The sequence below is a fragment of the Otolemur garnettii genome, unplaced genomic scaffold (assembly GCF_000181295.1).
Source record: "Otolemur garnettii isolate 467f Iridium unplaced genomic scaffold, OtoGar3 scaffold00108, whole genome shotgun sequence".
In the NCBI taxonomy this organism is placed as follows: Eukaryota; Metazoa; Chordata; class Mammalia; order Primates; family Galagidae; genus Otolemur; species Otolemur garnettii.
In genome coordinates, this window is record NW_003852503.1 from 7,202,468 (window position 1) to 7,217,675 (window position 15,208).

General features: G+C 50.3%; 1 protein-coding gene across 2 annotated transcripts in view; it reads left to right on the top strand.

Annotated features, from left to right (window-relative positions):
- Positions 1-15,208, top strand: part of PCSK7 (proprotein convertase subtilisin/kexin type 7) — a 28,298-nt gene that overhangs the window by 4,490 nt on the left and 8,600 nt on the right. For both annotated transcript variants that reach the window (XM_012809577.2, XM_023517313.1), the window contains exons 4-12: positions 354-488; positions 1,075-1,240; positions 2,270-2,360; positions 3,304-3,358; positions 3,810-3,948; positions 5,452-5,552; positions 8,082-8,249; positions 8,691-8,798; positions 9,286-9,388. In XM_012809577.2, coding sequence (XP_012665031.1) covers positions 354-488; positions 1,075-1,240; positions 2,270-2,360; positions 3,304-3,358; positions 3,810-3,948; positions 5,452-5,552; positions 8,082-8,249; positions 8,691-8,798; positions 9,286-9,388 — 1,066 coding nt within the window. The remainder of the gene's footprint in view (positions 1-353; positions 489-1,074; positions 1,241-2,269; positions 2,361-3,303; positions 3,359-3,809; positions 3,949-5,451; positions 5,553-8,081; positions 8,250-8,690; positions 8,799-9,285; positions 9,389-15,208) is intronic.

Genomic DNA, 15,208 nt, shown 5'->3' on the forward strand with positions numbered 1-15,208 from the left:
GCACTCTACCCAGGGGGACAGCTTGAGGCTCTGTCTCACAAAAAAAAAAAAGAACAGCGCACAACTCATGGTGAACACTATTACATAAGCGATAACTACTTTAAGCATAATAATTATATCATCCCACGTAACCCTTAATCCCAGCCACCATTTCACCTAAGTCACCCGTGATTGGTGCTGAACTGTCCTGGAGACCAAGGCTGTATGGCACGGCCCTCATGTGCCCCTCCTTGGCTCTCTTGGTCTGTAGCCTCTGGCTCCTAGGCCAAGGGTGAAAAGGTGTTGCCAGCTCTAACTGTGTCTCTCTCTGGGGCTTGCTGTGTGTCACTAGAATCCTACCCCCTCTCCTACAGAATAACCGGCGGAGCCCTGGCAGGGACATCAACGTGACAGGTGTGTGGGAGCGCAATGTGACTGGGCGTGGGGTGACGGTGGTGGTAGTGGATGACGGAGTGGAACACACCATCCAGGATATTGCCCCCAACTATGTGAGTGGCCCTGGAATGACCCTTCCCACCACCACACTTTACCTCCTCCTTGATGTGGCCTCAGCCTCGTCCCCTCCCCTAAAGGTTTTTGGGTCAAACAAAAGCCTGGGTGGTGGGATAATGTTCATCTTCTCCCCTTTGTCCTGGCCAGCTTTCCAGACTGGCAGTCAAGGCCCCACAGGTGGCTCTAACCCTGTGGGAGAGCAATCCCAGGCAGTGCTTCCTGCTTCCTGCTTCCTGCTGCCACTCCTTCCCTGGGGAGCAGGGAGTGGCCCCTGTTGGCAACTTTCCTCTCCACAGAAGTTCTGTGTACCTTCCTCTCTCTGCAGTGTGGCTTTTAGGTAGCCCTAACCCTCTTGTGTCCGGGTTTCCAAAGCCATGGAGCAGTGGACACATTCCTACAGCAGGCAGGAGAGAAGTTTCCTCTTCTCAGTTTTGCTCCAGGCCTTTGCTCATATCTTGAACCCACATGGTTTGCAAAGAAAGATGGGCTTGCTGCCCTGGCTTGGAGTCCCAAACTCCCTGTTCCTTCCCTCCCTGTGCTCCAGGATTTGACCACATGTTGCCCCCTCCCCCAATATTTCAGAGCCCTGAGGGTAGCTATGACCTGAACTCGAATGATCCTGACCCCATGCCCCACCCGGATGCAGAGAATGGCAACCACCATGGCACTCGGTGTGCAGGAGAGATTGCTGCTGTGCCCAACAACAGCTTCTGTGCCGTGGGCGTGGCCTATGGGAGCCGCATAGCAGGTAACATGCTTTGATTCTAGCCTTGGTAAGGTGCTCCTGTGACCACAGTCTTCATTCTCTCTACCCCTTACCACACTGAAATGTCTTTATCCCACCCCTAACACCCCACACATGGCATAGAGCAAGGGTAAATTTATAATAGGCGTCTGTAAGACAAATGAGTTCAGTGATTTTTCAGTGCAGTGGTGTTTCAGACATGTTTTTTAGCAGCAGATCCCACTACTTGAAACACAGTAGACCATCAATGACCTTTTACTTGACTACGTTATATTGGTATTCTCATAATCTATAAAGTGCCTTCTTGGTTTTTCCTCTGTAGTCCCATGTTTATGGGGATGCCAGGAGGTCCTGGCTTTCCAGTTTCCAGTCCTACTGACAGTCACAGGTTGTTCTCCATCCTTTCAGGGGAGCTTATCAGCCCTGTTCTCCCCTGGCTGTGGTTCCTTTTCCTCTCAGTCTCTGTGGGGAATGAATGGGGAACCCTCCTTGCGATTCCTGGTTAATTCCTGGGAACTTGCAGAGTGCATAGACTGGCTGTGATCCTTTTACACTCCTGCAGAGGGCAGCAGCCCTCTGTAAATGAAACTACAGAGGGCTCAGAAACCTTAACTGTGGCCAGGTCCCTTGTTCTGAAAGGCCATTGGTCCCTCCATGGTCATCAGGATGTGACCCACCCATTTTAAAGAGCAAAATGGGGCATCCATGAGAGTAGCAATGGTGATGAATACCATTTATTGGATATCTGTGTCAAGCACTGTGCTAAGTGTTTTATTATGATTGAGAGTAAGGATAAGAAGGGAACCTTGGTTACATTCTAGCCTATGACTGTCCCACCAGACTCCGTGATTGTTAAAAATCTAAGATCTAGCATTATGTTAAAAAATATTTTTGGACATATAATATGTATACCTGGTCTAAAAATGTGTATAGTGCCAGAAAGCACTATACCTGTGGCTCCCCACCACGCACACATTTCCGGGTCTGGGGGACCAGCATTAGTAAGGAGCTGTTGTGGCCTTTGATGCCTAGGTATCCGGGTGCTGGACGGACCTCTCACCGACAGCATGGAGGCTGTGGCGTTCAACAAGCACTACCAGATCAACGACATCTACAGCTGCAGGTAAGGCAGAGCTGCGGTGAGGTAGGGCAGGTGGGATGGTAGAGGCTAGAGCATGGGGAATGAATCTGCCAACAAAAGGCCTGCAAATCCGCCGACCTAGGCAGGCCCAAGTAGGGGTGCCCTGGCTGGGTTCAACGAATAGGTCCATTGCCCTCCTTCCTCCTTCCTCCAGATCCCCAGCCCCTGGATTCTCCTTCTTAAGCTTCTATGTCCCCAGTAACCAGGACCACATGAGAGGCCCCAGCCTGCCCCACATTCTAAACTCATAAAGCCTCTAGAAGGAAGTAGACTTTCCTACTTTCCTACTTTCTTACTTCCAAGGGTAAGCTGAGCGCCCAGCACCAAGCCCTGCCACCCTACATAAGCGGACCTGCAACTTCAGGTCATGGCCATGGTAGAGGGAAAAGGAGAAACTGGAGTTGGGAAGCCCCCATGGCACTGATGGCACCTGTTCTCCCCAGCAGTACCTCCCTTAAATTCACAGCATTCTCCACAGGGTACATTTCCTCTTAGAGGAAAGAATAAAGAACGCTTCACTCTAAGAACCAAGAACATACACAGATCAGATATCCCTTCAGTGGTGCTCTGCTATCAAGCCTCATAGTAGATCCCTAGATCAGGAGAGGAGTCACCCCTGTCCCTCTCTGCTACTATGTACTTTCTCCTGCCACCTGAAAAAAGGAATTTTAGGAGCAGGAGAACATGGTCCTAAACTGGGAATATGTCCAGGGAAAGAAAAACTTCAGCACAGACTTCTGTTTTCTACTTTGGAAAAGGGATGGACCTTTGAACCCTACGTCTTGTAATCATGGGAGTCCTAAACTGGAACCCTTGGGAGGAGAGAAAGAGCTGCAGGCAGAAGGGTTGCCAGCCGAGACTGGGAGGCCCTGGGTGGGCAGCCACAGCCTGGATCTGCCCCTTCCCTCTGGGTATTTCTCAACAGCTGGGGACCAGATGATGATGGGAAGACAGTGGATGGCCCACATCAGCTTGGAAAGGTAACTGACCCACAAGAAGAGGGTGGGACACGCTCCTCACTCAGTCCTGGAAGAACTGCTACAACTCAGTCCCTCCCCACCCACCCCATTTGCAGTGCTAGCCCTGTCCCATTTGCCCCGCTGCCTCCTTTTAGGAAGAGCGTGCCTAACCTAGGGGCAGGAAGCATGGGGACACTAGGACTTAGACAGCAAAATGGAGCAGTGCTTTGTGATTGTTTTCCTTTGAAAACGATCCTCCACCCTGTCGTCTGATAAGCACAGTACACCATCAGACATGGTTCAAATCACAGCTCCCTCTCCATCTTGTGTCCGTCTTTAAATCTTTCCTCCACGCCCAGTGCCCTTTGAACTTTTTTCCTTTTCTTAGAAGGGATGGAGAGGGAGTCTGATGCACCAGGTAGAGGTCTTCCCATGAGTTCCTCAACTGATACCTGACGTTTTTGCTCCTCAGGCTGCCTTGCAACATGGGGTGATTGCTGGTCGCCAGGGCTTTGGGAGCATCTTTGTGGTAGCCAGTGGTAATGGGGGCCAGCACAACGACAATTGCAACTACGATGGCTATGCCAACTCCATCTACACAGTCACCATAGGTAGCGTTGCCCTGTGCGTGCGTGTGTGTGTGTGTGCATGTGTGTATCACTCAGTGGTGAGGGCACTGCGGATCTTAGTGTGCCTCAGCTTCAGTGTGTCTGTCTAAATGAGTGAGCCCAATCATCCCTGGGCTCGGACAGGACTGGCCCTGCTCTCAGAGGATCTTGAGACTTCCTTAGATGTCACCATACCCTGGGAACACCTTTAAACCATCATCTGGAGATCACCCTCAGTACCACAGCCTCCACCCCACACAACTAGTGAAGCCTCTTCTCTCGTCTCTCTTTCTGTGGTCTACTTGCCTCCTGCTTGAAGGATTCCCTAAGACCCCTCTAGTGCCCTTCACCCGTGCTCCCACTCAGAGGCTTTGCCACCCCAGCTGTATTTACCTACCTGAGTTCTTAGTTCTTACTTACCTGTAGGCTCCTTTTCTTTCTTTTACTTTTTTTCTTTTTCTTTTTCTTTTTCTTTTCTTTTTTGGAGACAAGGTCTCACTCTGTCATCCTGGGTAGAGTGCCATGGCATCATAGCATATAGCAACCTCAAACTCTTAGGCTCAGGTGATCCTCTTGCCTCAGCCTCCTGAGTACCTGGGACTATAGGTATCTGCCAAGATGCCTAGCTAGTTTTTTTTCTATTTTTAGTAAAGACAGGGTCTCAGTCTTGGTTTCAAACCCCTGAGCTCAAGCAATCCACCCAACTCAGCCTCCCCAAGTGCTAGGATTACATGTGTGAGCCACTGAGCCTGGCCACCTTTCTTTTTTTTAAAGAGACAGGATCTTGCTCTGTTGCCCACGCTAGAGTACAAACAAAGCATCATCGTAGCTCACTTGACCAAATGATGGTCTGTCTGGTGGTCTCACAACCACATTGACCTCCTGGGTTCAAGTGATCCTCCTGCTTCAGCCTCCTGAGTGGCTGTGACTTGCATGTGTAACCACACTCAGCTAATGTTTTTTTTTTTTTTTGTAGAGACAGGGTCTTGCTATATTGCTAAGGCTGGTTTTGAACTCCTGGCCTCAAGCAGTCCTTCCATCTCTGCCTCCCAGTGCTAGGATTGCAGGCATGAGCCACTGAGCCTGGCCTCTAGGCTCCTTGAGATTCCTGAGGATTGCAGGCATGAGCCACTGCACTTGAACTCTTAGGCTCCTATAGACTAAGACTGTGGCCTTTTCCATATGTTCCCGATGCCTAGCACAGTATATGACTCACAGTGGATGCTTAATCAGTTTTGAAAAAAATGGACACCTGAATGAATAAGTAGGTACAGGAGTGGAAAACCTCCACTTTTACCCAAGAGCCTATTGAAACAATAGTATTAGGGCACAGTATACTTTCTGCCACTTGAGGCTGCTTGTTGAGGTGAGGGTTGTGGGCACACTGAGGGACTCAGGTCACTCAGATCATGTTTTAAGCTCAGGACGGTCCCTTAGGTGACAGCTCAAAGATGACTCTAGGACCCCATCCTCATCCCAGCTTCCATTTCCCTCCTGTGTCCCTAGGTGCCGTGGATGAGGAGGGGCGGATGCCATTCTACGCAGAGGAGTGTGCCTCCATGCTGGCGGTCACCTTCAGTGGTGGGGACAAGATGCTTCGGAGCATCGTGAGTGTCTCCCAGGCCCTCTACAGACCCTGCCACTGTCCCACAGGACACCATGGGGCAGGCTTTGCAGCATGTTCCTGTCCCCTGCTTTCCCATCCTGAGCCTCAGGTGCCACCTCCCCAGCAGAGCTGTGTCTCTGAAGGTGCCACTGTCGGGAGAGCCAAACTGAGGCCTCTGGAGAAATCTGTGGAAATGGCTTTTGTCTTCAAATTGTGACTTAGGACAAATATACTTAGAGAAACAAAGCATCACATTCATTAAACAACTTCTTTGAAATGTCTTCCTTCGATAGAATTTGGGCTTTTGCTAACTTTTGTGGACTTAAAAAAAGAATCATCTGCTCTTCAGCCCTTAGATGAGTCATGTTCATATTCAGGAGGAAAATTGGTAGTTGTTTTCATGGGATGGGTGGGAAAAGGAGTCAGGGAATGTCTCGTGTCAACATGAAAGAGAGCTCTCTCTGGAGCTATACTTGGAGTTGTAGCAAATGAATCAGGGAGGGGAGTGGAGCTTCTCTAGCCTGTGAAGCCAGTTAAAGAATTCAGGGGTCGTTGTCTATGCCCGGCTGGACTTAGCTCCATCCTGGCAGAGATAGGCCAGGTCTCCAAACCATCATCCTAGAACTCCCTGCCTGTCCTGTTGTCCATTGTAATGTCATATGGGGTTAGAAGGCTCTAGGCCAGAGCTGGGCTGGAGCCAGGTGGTGTCAGATTTCTCCAGTGGCTGGGTTGCAAGGTCTCTCTGGGGCCACTGGGAATTGGGCTGCTTTGTCTTCCTGTTGGGTCAAATTTATTTTCCAAAACTGAAATTTTGTTATGCCAATAAATGACTTCTGGTCAACAAAATGTTCCAAGGCTCTATGCCAGCTGACCCCTACCCCCTCGCCCTGCCCTGGGGATAAGAGAAACGGGAGTGGACTGAAGTGGAAAGGCAAGGAGAGGCTAAGCTCAGCAGCCTGAGCTCTGTACACAGGGCACCCGGCCTTGGCCTGGCTCGGTTAGGACGATGCGAAGGAACATGCTGTACTCTTCACCCTGAAGTTTGGGGAAACTGAGCTCACCCCTGGCGTAGCGAGAAACCCAGGAAGTCTCTATAACACAGTTGTCACTCTTGCTCTGGTATACCTGGCTTTTCTCCTCCTAAGTCAGCTCACTCTTACCCCCACCTTCCCTCTGAACTGCAATTTGTCCAGAAATGAAGAGAGGTTACTTAGCCAAGTTTCCATCTTTGGAATGTCCTTGCATTGGAAACCTGGTGCCAGTTTCTATTCAATGGCCAGGGCAGCTGGGTGGAGCTGTCTTTCTGAGGCAGAGGCTGGGGCATATGCTTCCCACTATTTGGCTGCCTGGGGAAGCTACTCTGGACTTTCCCATGCCTGCCCAGGGCTGCTGCCACCATGGGGAAGTTCATGGGCTTCCCAGCTGCATGCTAGACTGTCACTGTGAGGCTATTTTCCTTAACGGGCAAAAAATCAATCTGTTCCCTAGCACGGACAAGGCTTCCCGCTCTCGTTGAGACTACAACAACTTGGACAGAGTTCTTGGGAGTGTACAGTATCTGGGTGAAAATTACATCTCTTGGCAGCTGCTAGAGCAGCTGGGAGGGAGGCAATGAGTACAATGGAGAAAGGGCAGCTCTTGGCAGAAATTGGCACCCTGGTGTCCAGCCCAGAAGACAAATTTGGAAGAAAGAAATTTTCTGGTTTAGTACTGGCACCATGTGCCAAGGATCCAAGCTCCACCGGATTCCAGCAGGGCCCTCCTTAGCTAAACCCTCTGGGGCTCCAGGGTTGATGAGGGCTGAAAAGAGCTTGATGCCAGACAGATGTTATCTTTCCTTCCTCCACTCTTGCCTTCCACCTAGAACCACAGGTAGAGAGAAGGGGACTTATGGCACCCAGCCTGGCGCAGTGAAGCAGTTGTCCTGTCGAGGGCCACAGAGTGCAGGCAGGCCATGTAGACACTGAGCCCAGGGCGAGGCAGGGCACAGCTCTCCCTGGGAACACATTCCCTGTGTTCCTACTGAAGCCACTCCAGCCTCTGTCACTTAGTTGCCAAGTTGGATTTCCTTGAATGGTGCCGTCACTGTTGTCCCAGCTCCAGCTGGGGCCCAGTAGCTCCCCTGGCCACTTCCTTTGTCTGGCTTGGTTGCGGGGGTTAGAAGGCTAGGAGTGGGGGTTGGGGTAGAGAATTTGGGAATGGGAGTAAGAATATTAGAGGAGCAAGACTCAGGAAACTTGCCTGCACTGGCGCCCTCCCACATCTCCATCTCTTTCCCCACGGTCAGACCCTCAGAAGTAACTTTAATTTTTATTTTCCTTATCTCCATTCTCCAGCATTCTCTTAGGAGGCCAAAAGGATTAAGGACCTCCTTTGCCCTCCCTGCTAGTGGGCCTCCCTCTGGTCAAAGATAAAGCTCTAACCAAGGAGGGTCCACCCGAGAAGCATGTTCTGAGGACCAGTCCTGCACCCTTCTCTCTACACCACCTTTGAACTCAGTTTCTAACCCACTCTCCCTCTCCCATCCCAGGTGACCACTGACTGGGACCTGCAGAAGGGCACCGGCTGCACCGAGGGCCACACGGGGACTTCAGCTGCAGCCCCTCTGGCAGCTGGCATGATAGCCCTGATGCTGCAGGCACGGCCCTGCCTCACGTGGCGTGACGTCCAGCACATCATTGTCTTCACAGCCACCCAGGTGAGATCCCAACAGGTGGACAAGTGGCCTGGCCCCGCCTGCCCCAGAGTTCAGGTATCAGGATGCTTCAGATTCAAAATGTCCCAAAGTGAGGCACCAAGTCACTTTCCGAGTTGTGTGTATAAAGAACAGGTGTGGGACCCCACAGAGACCACAGGCCTGAACCTGTTTGCTCCTATTCTGCTGATGCTGGTACCTACGAAGGCGGGCTCTGGCTGGGCTCTCCCTCATGCCTCCTGGCTCTCTAGAAGCAGGCCACTGGGGTGGTGACATCATGGGCTTCGACCTTTTGTCCCAGCTTTCCTTGGGGAATCCATTCCTGGTAGCCTCAGTGGGAGAGTCTAGACTGGATCAGCCAACAGGGTGGGCAGGGAAACCGAAGTTGGGTTGTTGAGATTACATTGTCAGTGAAGCGACTAACCAGGACCTCTGTCCTTCCAGTATGAAGATCGCCGTGCAGATTGGGTCACCAATGAAGCGGGCTTCAGCCATAGCCACCAGCATGGTTTTGGCCTGCTCAATGCTTGGAGGCTCGTAAATGCAGCCAAGGTGAATGGGTGTTGGCAGGGTGTCCAGTGTGGAGTGACCGAGTGGGGGGCTGAATGCCTGAACCACTGCCTGGCACGTTGTAGGTGCCGGGTAAATATTTGCTCATTTCATTTATTTGGCTATCTTTACCCTCATCCCATTTTACCAATGAAAAGGCAGGCCGAATACTGTAATGAAGTCTCCAAACTGTTAATAGAGAGTGAATGGGACCTGAGTGTCGCTTGGGACTCCCAGGGTGCCCTGGTTCTCATCTTCCACCCTGGACACAGCCATCTCCTCTGGTTCCTTGATTTGGTGCCGTAAGGAGTATTCCAGGTTGTCAGCCAGAGCCTCTGGAGTAAAAGAAGGTGACGAGGACAGGAAAAGTAAAGCAGGGCTAGGCCTTGAAGATCATATTGACAAGCGTGTGTGCATGTCGTGTGTTTGTGAGACCGTGACTGTGATCAGTCTTGTTTGTTGATTTCCCATCCCTCCCTTCCTTTAATAGATCTGGACATCTGTCCCTTACTTAGCATCCTACGTCAGTCCCATGATAAAAGAGAACAAGGCTATTCCGCAGTCCCCCCGATGGCTGGAGGTCCTGTGGAATGGTAAGTGATCAGCACCAGTGGGGTTAATCTTAGGCCTGAGTTTTGGGGCGGGGTGATGGGGATGTTAAACTCATCCTCCCTGCAGGACTCTACCCCCTTCCTTCAGGAGCTGAGCTCCAGCCAAACCTGTGGAGTTTTCTTTGACCATTTTAGGACATGTTGCTGCTTCTGAGTTGGCTGGCCCCCTGGCTGCTTAAACAAGAGCTGTCTCCTGAGTTACTAGTAGTGAAAAGGAGTTGTGGAGGAATCAGCTAACTGTGGTGGGAAGCGAGGGGCTGGGACTTGGAGAGACTAGGCTAGAGTGGAAGGAGTTCCTGTGACTTCCAGGTTAAGATCTTGCCAGAGAACTCTGTTCAGCCCATCGGCCTTTGGATGAAGTAAAAGAGTTGGGAATTTCTTCCTTTGATTCTCAGGCTTATCTAAATAGTCAGATGTGGTCTGCTGGGGGTGGGACAGAGTCTGTAGAGGTTAGACTCCAGTGGCCTGTCCTCTGCCCCTGCGTGCATGGTCCCAGGGTCACCAGGATTGTCTGAAGGGGAGGGGGAATCTTCAAAGTCAGCGATCTGGTTGTATGTCAAGCCCAGCAGTGGAAGCCCTTCCCCGAGAAGAGGGAAGCTAAATCAGGATGTTCGTGCTGGAGGATCCTCCATCTGTTCATTTCCTAGTTTTCCCTACCTGAAGCTCCTTGGGGAATTTTTCTTTCCCAAAACTCTGTCCTCACATTTCCTGTCCTCCGAGGACTTGGTCACAGCAGAACCCTAGCAGCACAAGGCAGGGCCAAAGAAGGCAACTTAGGAGGGAGGACGGGGCACTGCCCTCGGTGGAGGTTTCACAGAGAAGAGTTGAGTTGTCTCTTTCCCCAGCCACATCCAGGATTTGTCCAGTTTCCCTCCACATGGAATGAAACCCATGGGCCCAAAATCATTGCATTGTCCGTAAAAGGAATGTTATCTTGGGAAGCACATAAAGCGTCAGCCAAGGCAGAGAAGTTCCGAAACGTTCCCAGGAATGCAGCTCAGTTGGAACCCTCTGGCTGTGCCCTCGCGTGTCTGGGAGCTGGTGCGCCTTTTTACTTTCCCTCCCACCCAGGGCTGCTTCCCATCACATCTGTCAGCGAGGGAGTTGACTTGGAAGAGGATTACGGTCCCTTCCAGCTTTGTGGTCCCTTCCAGCTTTGTCGCACTTTGCTTCCCGCCAGCCAGAGTATCTGACAGATTTCCCTGGATGTTGAGGCATCTGGCAACTGCTCGCTTGTCACTAGGAAGCAAGAGGAAGCAGGACAAATCACCCTGGGAGGAGGAGAGTGGGAGGTGGTCTGGTGGGGAAAGCAGGAGTAAGAGAAGGGAGGGAGGGAGGCTGTCGCAGTCCCTCGCACCTGTCATCCTAGCACTCAGGGAGGCCTTTGAGCTCAGGAGTTTGAGACCAGCCTGAACAAGAGTGAGACCCCATCTCTACTAAAAGTAGAAAAACTAACTGGCCATCAGGGCAGGCCCTTAATAGTCCCAGCTCCACAGGAGGCTGAGGCAAGAAGATCTCTTGAGCCCAAGAGTTTGGGGTTGCTGTGAGCTGTGATGCCAGAACATTCTACTGAGGGTGACAGAATAAGCCTCTGTGTCCAAAAACAGAAAAGCCAAGCTATAAGTCATTTCCACCGGGACCTGGTTGATTCAGTGTCTAGAGCCTGGAAAGTGCCTTTTTTTAAGGCAGAGAGAAGTGGGCATCCCTAAGATGGAAGAGGAGGTACTACACCTCTAAGACTTGTGAGCAGCACTGTCCCCCAGGACTTTCTGCAGTGGTGGAAAGACTCTGTATGTGCTGCCCAGCTCAGTGGCCACGTCAGCCTGCTGAACATTTAAAATGTGCCTAGTATGATTGAGGAACTTCATTTTATTTAATTATAATTAATTTAGATTTAAGTACCCGCCTGTGGCTAATGGTTACCATTTTGAGAAGCGCAGCCTCAGAGTAAGGGAGGTGTTTATTTCTTCCCACTGACAGGAGGTTGTGAGGGGAAGGAGATTGAGGTCCCTTGTTTTTTTTAGATCTGACACTGGGTCTCAAGTCGCTGCCTGAGGGTGGGAAGGAGAGTGGAGCTTTGGCAGGAGTGTCTCATAGACAAGAGAGTAGATGTGTACACCGGCTAATCCTCCAGTCGTGCCCCAAATCCTGTTCCTTCACTCTCCACATCTTTCCTCTTCATCCCGCCATTTGCCTCTCTACTGACTCTTCTGCCTTCAAATCAAAATCCCTGCTACTGGGGCCGCATGTAGTGGCTCACGCCTGTAATCCTAGCTCTCTGAGAGGCCCGGGTGGGTGGATCGCCTGACCTCAGAAGTTTGAGACCAGCCTGAACGAGAGTAACACCCCGCCTCTAAAAAATAGCTGGGCATGTGGCAGGCGCCTGTAGTCCCAGCTACTTGGGAGGCTGATCACTTGAGCCCAAGAGTTTGAAGTTGCTGTGAGCTATTAACGCTATGGCACTCTACCAAGGGCTACAAAGTAAGACTCTGTCTCAAAAAAATAAACAAATAGGCTCAGCACTCATAGCACAGTGAGTAGGGTGCCGGCCACATACACCAAGGCAGGCGGGTTTGAGCCTGGCCCAGAGCAGGTAAACAATGACAACTGAAACCAAAAAATAGCTGGGCATTGTGGCAAGTGCCTGTAGTCCCAGCTACTTGGGAGGCTGAGGCAAAAGAATCGCCTAGGCCCAAGAGTCTGAGGTTGCTCTGAGCATGATTTCATAGCACTCTACTGAGGGTAACATAGTTAGACCCTTTCTCAAAATAATAATAATAAATAAATAAATAAAAATAAAATCCCTGCTACCATTCATGCAGTAACCTTTTATTTTTTATTTTTTTTTTATTTACTTGCTTTTTTTTTTTAAGAGACAATCTCACTTTTTTGCCCTGGGTAGAGTGCTGTGGCATCACAGCTCACAGCAACCTCCAGCTCTTGGGCTTAGGCAATTCTCTTGCCTCAGCCTCCCAAGTAGCCAGGACTACAGGTGCCCACCACAACACCTAGCTATTTTGTTGTTGTTGTTGCAGTTTGGGCGGGGCTGGGAATGAACCCACCACCCTCGGTATATGGGGCCAGCACCCTACTCACTGAGCCACAGGTGCCACCCACCAGTAACCTTTTCAAATGAATGAACTGAAGCACTTGCTCTGCCATTGAAGACTACCTTGGCCCCTTTCCTGGGCTGCTTCAGAGCCCATCCCTCTCCCCCTCTGGTCCCTCTGACCCCTTCCCTGAGGCTCTGCTGCAGCCTCTCTCTCCCCTGGCCCTGCCTGACTGCCTTTGCTCCAGAGCCCTCTCTGGCTTCTCTGCCCAGGGGCTTGTTTCCTTTGTTTGCTCTTTACTCTACAACCCTGAGTGCCATGACCTCAGCTACCACCTCTCCACATGATTCCTAGATCTAACTCTCTTATTCTGATCCTTTATCAGTGAGAAGGATAGAGGTTAGCATAGCTTTCGCAAGATTATAGGCAGATAGAGCCCTGGCAGTATTTTCACCTGTCAGAGGCTGAGGATTGAAACCCCACCTTACCAAAGGCCAAATAATAAGACGAGGATCATCAGCGCAGACCTGAGTGCTTCTTCTGTGCCAAGCACTCCTTTTTGGATTGTGTTCCTTTTTGGATTCTTTTCTGTTCCACAGTGTTCCATACACTCATTTACTCACCTGTAACCCACTTCCCTGCCAATTAGTGCTCTCGTCCAGCTGTGCCATGAATATTTTCCTTTATCTTTCTATTCCTAAATCACTGTGTGCTGTTGATAGTCTAGCAATACATTGCATTTAACACAGATAAAATTTTAGATCTCATCATCGCTTCTCAAAGCCAGCTTGCTCTCCCAAGTTTCTCCCATTTATGTCCGTGCCATCACCATTCCCGTGGCCCCCAAACTTGGAACTGTGGCTTTTTTAACCCCTTTGTATCCCTTGTCTCTCCCCCATGTCTTTCCCTGGCCTTTTCTTATAATTTAGTCTATTTTTTTTTTCTCTAAAATGTCTCTTTAATGGATTTGCCCATTCACTCTACAAATACTTAAGACCTACTTCATCCCAGGCACTGTATTGAATTCTAGGAATTCAGAGTCAAGACATGATTCCTGCCCTCAAAGAGCACACAGTCTGGTAGGGAAGACAGCCCAGTTTGCAGGTATAATGCAGTGTCATAAACACTGTAACAGAGATGACACGGGTGCTTCGAGAGCACAGCAGAGAGACATCGGCTCACAGAGAAGATGGAAGGGTTTTCAAGCTGGTGACTGACCTAAGTTGTACCACATAAGCTAGACAGGAAAAGAGGCGAGGAGATAGACATCAGGCAGCAGTGACAACATGGACAAAGTTTATGGGGTCTTTAGGGAGCTGCAGTTAATTCAGTGTGACTTGAGCATGAGAGGCAGGGAAAGAGGAGGACCTGAAACTGGAAGTGGCCGTGCCACATAGAACCAGATTTGCCCTGATTAGGAATTTGAGCTTCATGTTGAAGTCTGTGAGAGCCTTTGAGAGAGATTGTCACCAATTAACATTAGCAGGAAGGCAAAGAGAAAGGAATCAGAGATTTGAAAAAGAGCTCTTTCACCCTGGCTAGAATGCAATGGCAGCATCATAGCTCACTGCAACCTCAAACTCCTGGGCCCAAGCAATCCTCTTGCCTCAGCCTCCCGAGTAGCTGGAACTACAGGCACCTGCTACCACACCAGGCTATGTTCTCTGTTTTTATTAGACAGAGGGTTTTTTTTAGGGGGGACGGGGGGTTGTTTTGTTTTATTTCGTTTTTTGAGACAGTCTCACTTTGTCGCCCTCAGTAGAATGCCATGGCATCACAGCTCACAACAACCTCAAACTCTTGGGTTTAAGCCTCCTGAGTAGCTGGGACTACAGGTGCCCTCCACAATGCCCAGCTATTTTTAGAGACGAGGTCTTGCTCTAGCTCAGGCTGGTCTCAAACTCCTGAGCTCAGGCAACCCACCTGCCTCAGCCTCCCAGAGTGCTGGGATTACAGGCTTGAGCCACCACGCCTGAGATCCCTAGAGATGGGATCTTGCTCTTGTTCAGGCTGGTCTCAAACTCCTGAGCTCAAGCAACCCACCCGCCTCAGCCTCCTAGAGTGCTAAGATTACAGATGTGAGCCAACATCCCCGGCCTACTTTGGCATTTGTCTGAAATTTTCTGTAATAAAAACTTATAAGCTAGGATTACAGGCATGAGTGACTCAGTGGCTCATGCCTGTTAATCCCAGCACACTGGGAGGGACTGTGAGGCAGGAGGATCACTATGTTGCTGGACAACATAGCAAAGCCTAGTCTCTACAAAGAATTAGGAAACTAGCTGGGCATGGTGGCATGTGCCTATAGTTCCAGCTACTTAGGAGCCCAGGAGTTTGAGGTTGCAGTGAGCTGTGAGGATGCCACTACACTTTAAACGAAGTGACGGAGTGAGACCGCGTCTTAAAAAAAAAAAAGTATATATGCCTATGAATGTTGTATTTATATACATTATAAATACAATATCTTATACATTTTAAAAATACTTATAGCCAGGCGTGGTAGCTCACATCTATATCCTAGCAATCTGGGAGGCCAAAGCTGGTGGATTGCCTGAGCTCACAGGTTCGAGACCAGCCTGAGCCAAAGCAAGACCTCACCTCTAAAAATAGCCAGGCGTTGTGGCCAGGCGCCTGTAGTCCCGGCTACATGGGAGGGTGAGGCAAGAGAATCGCCTGAGCTCAGGAGTTGGATGTTGCTGTGAGCTATGACGCTATAGTACTCTACTGAGGGTGATAAAGTGAGACTCTCTCT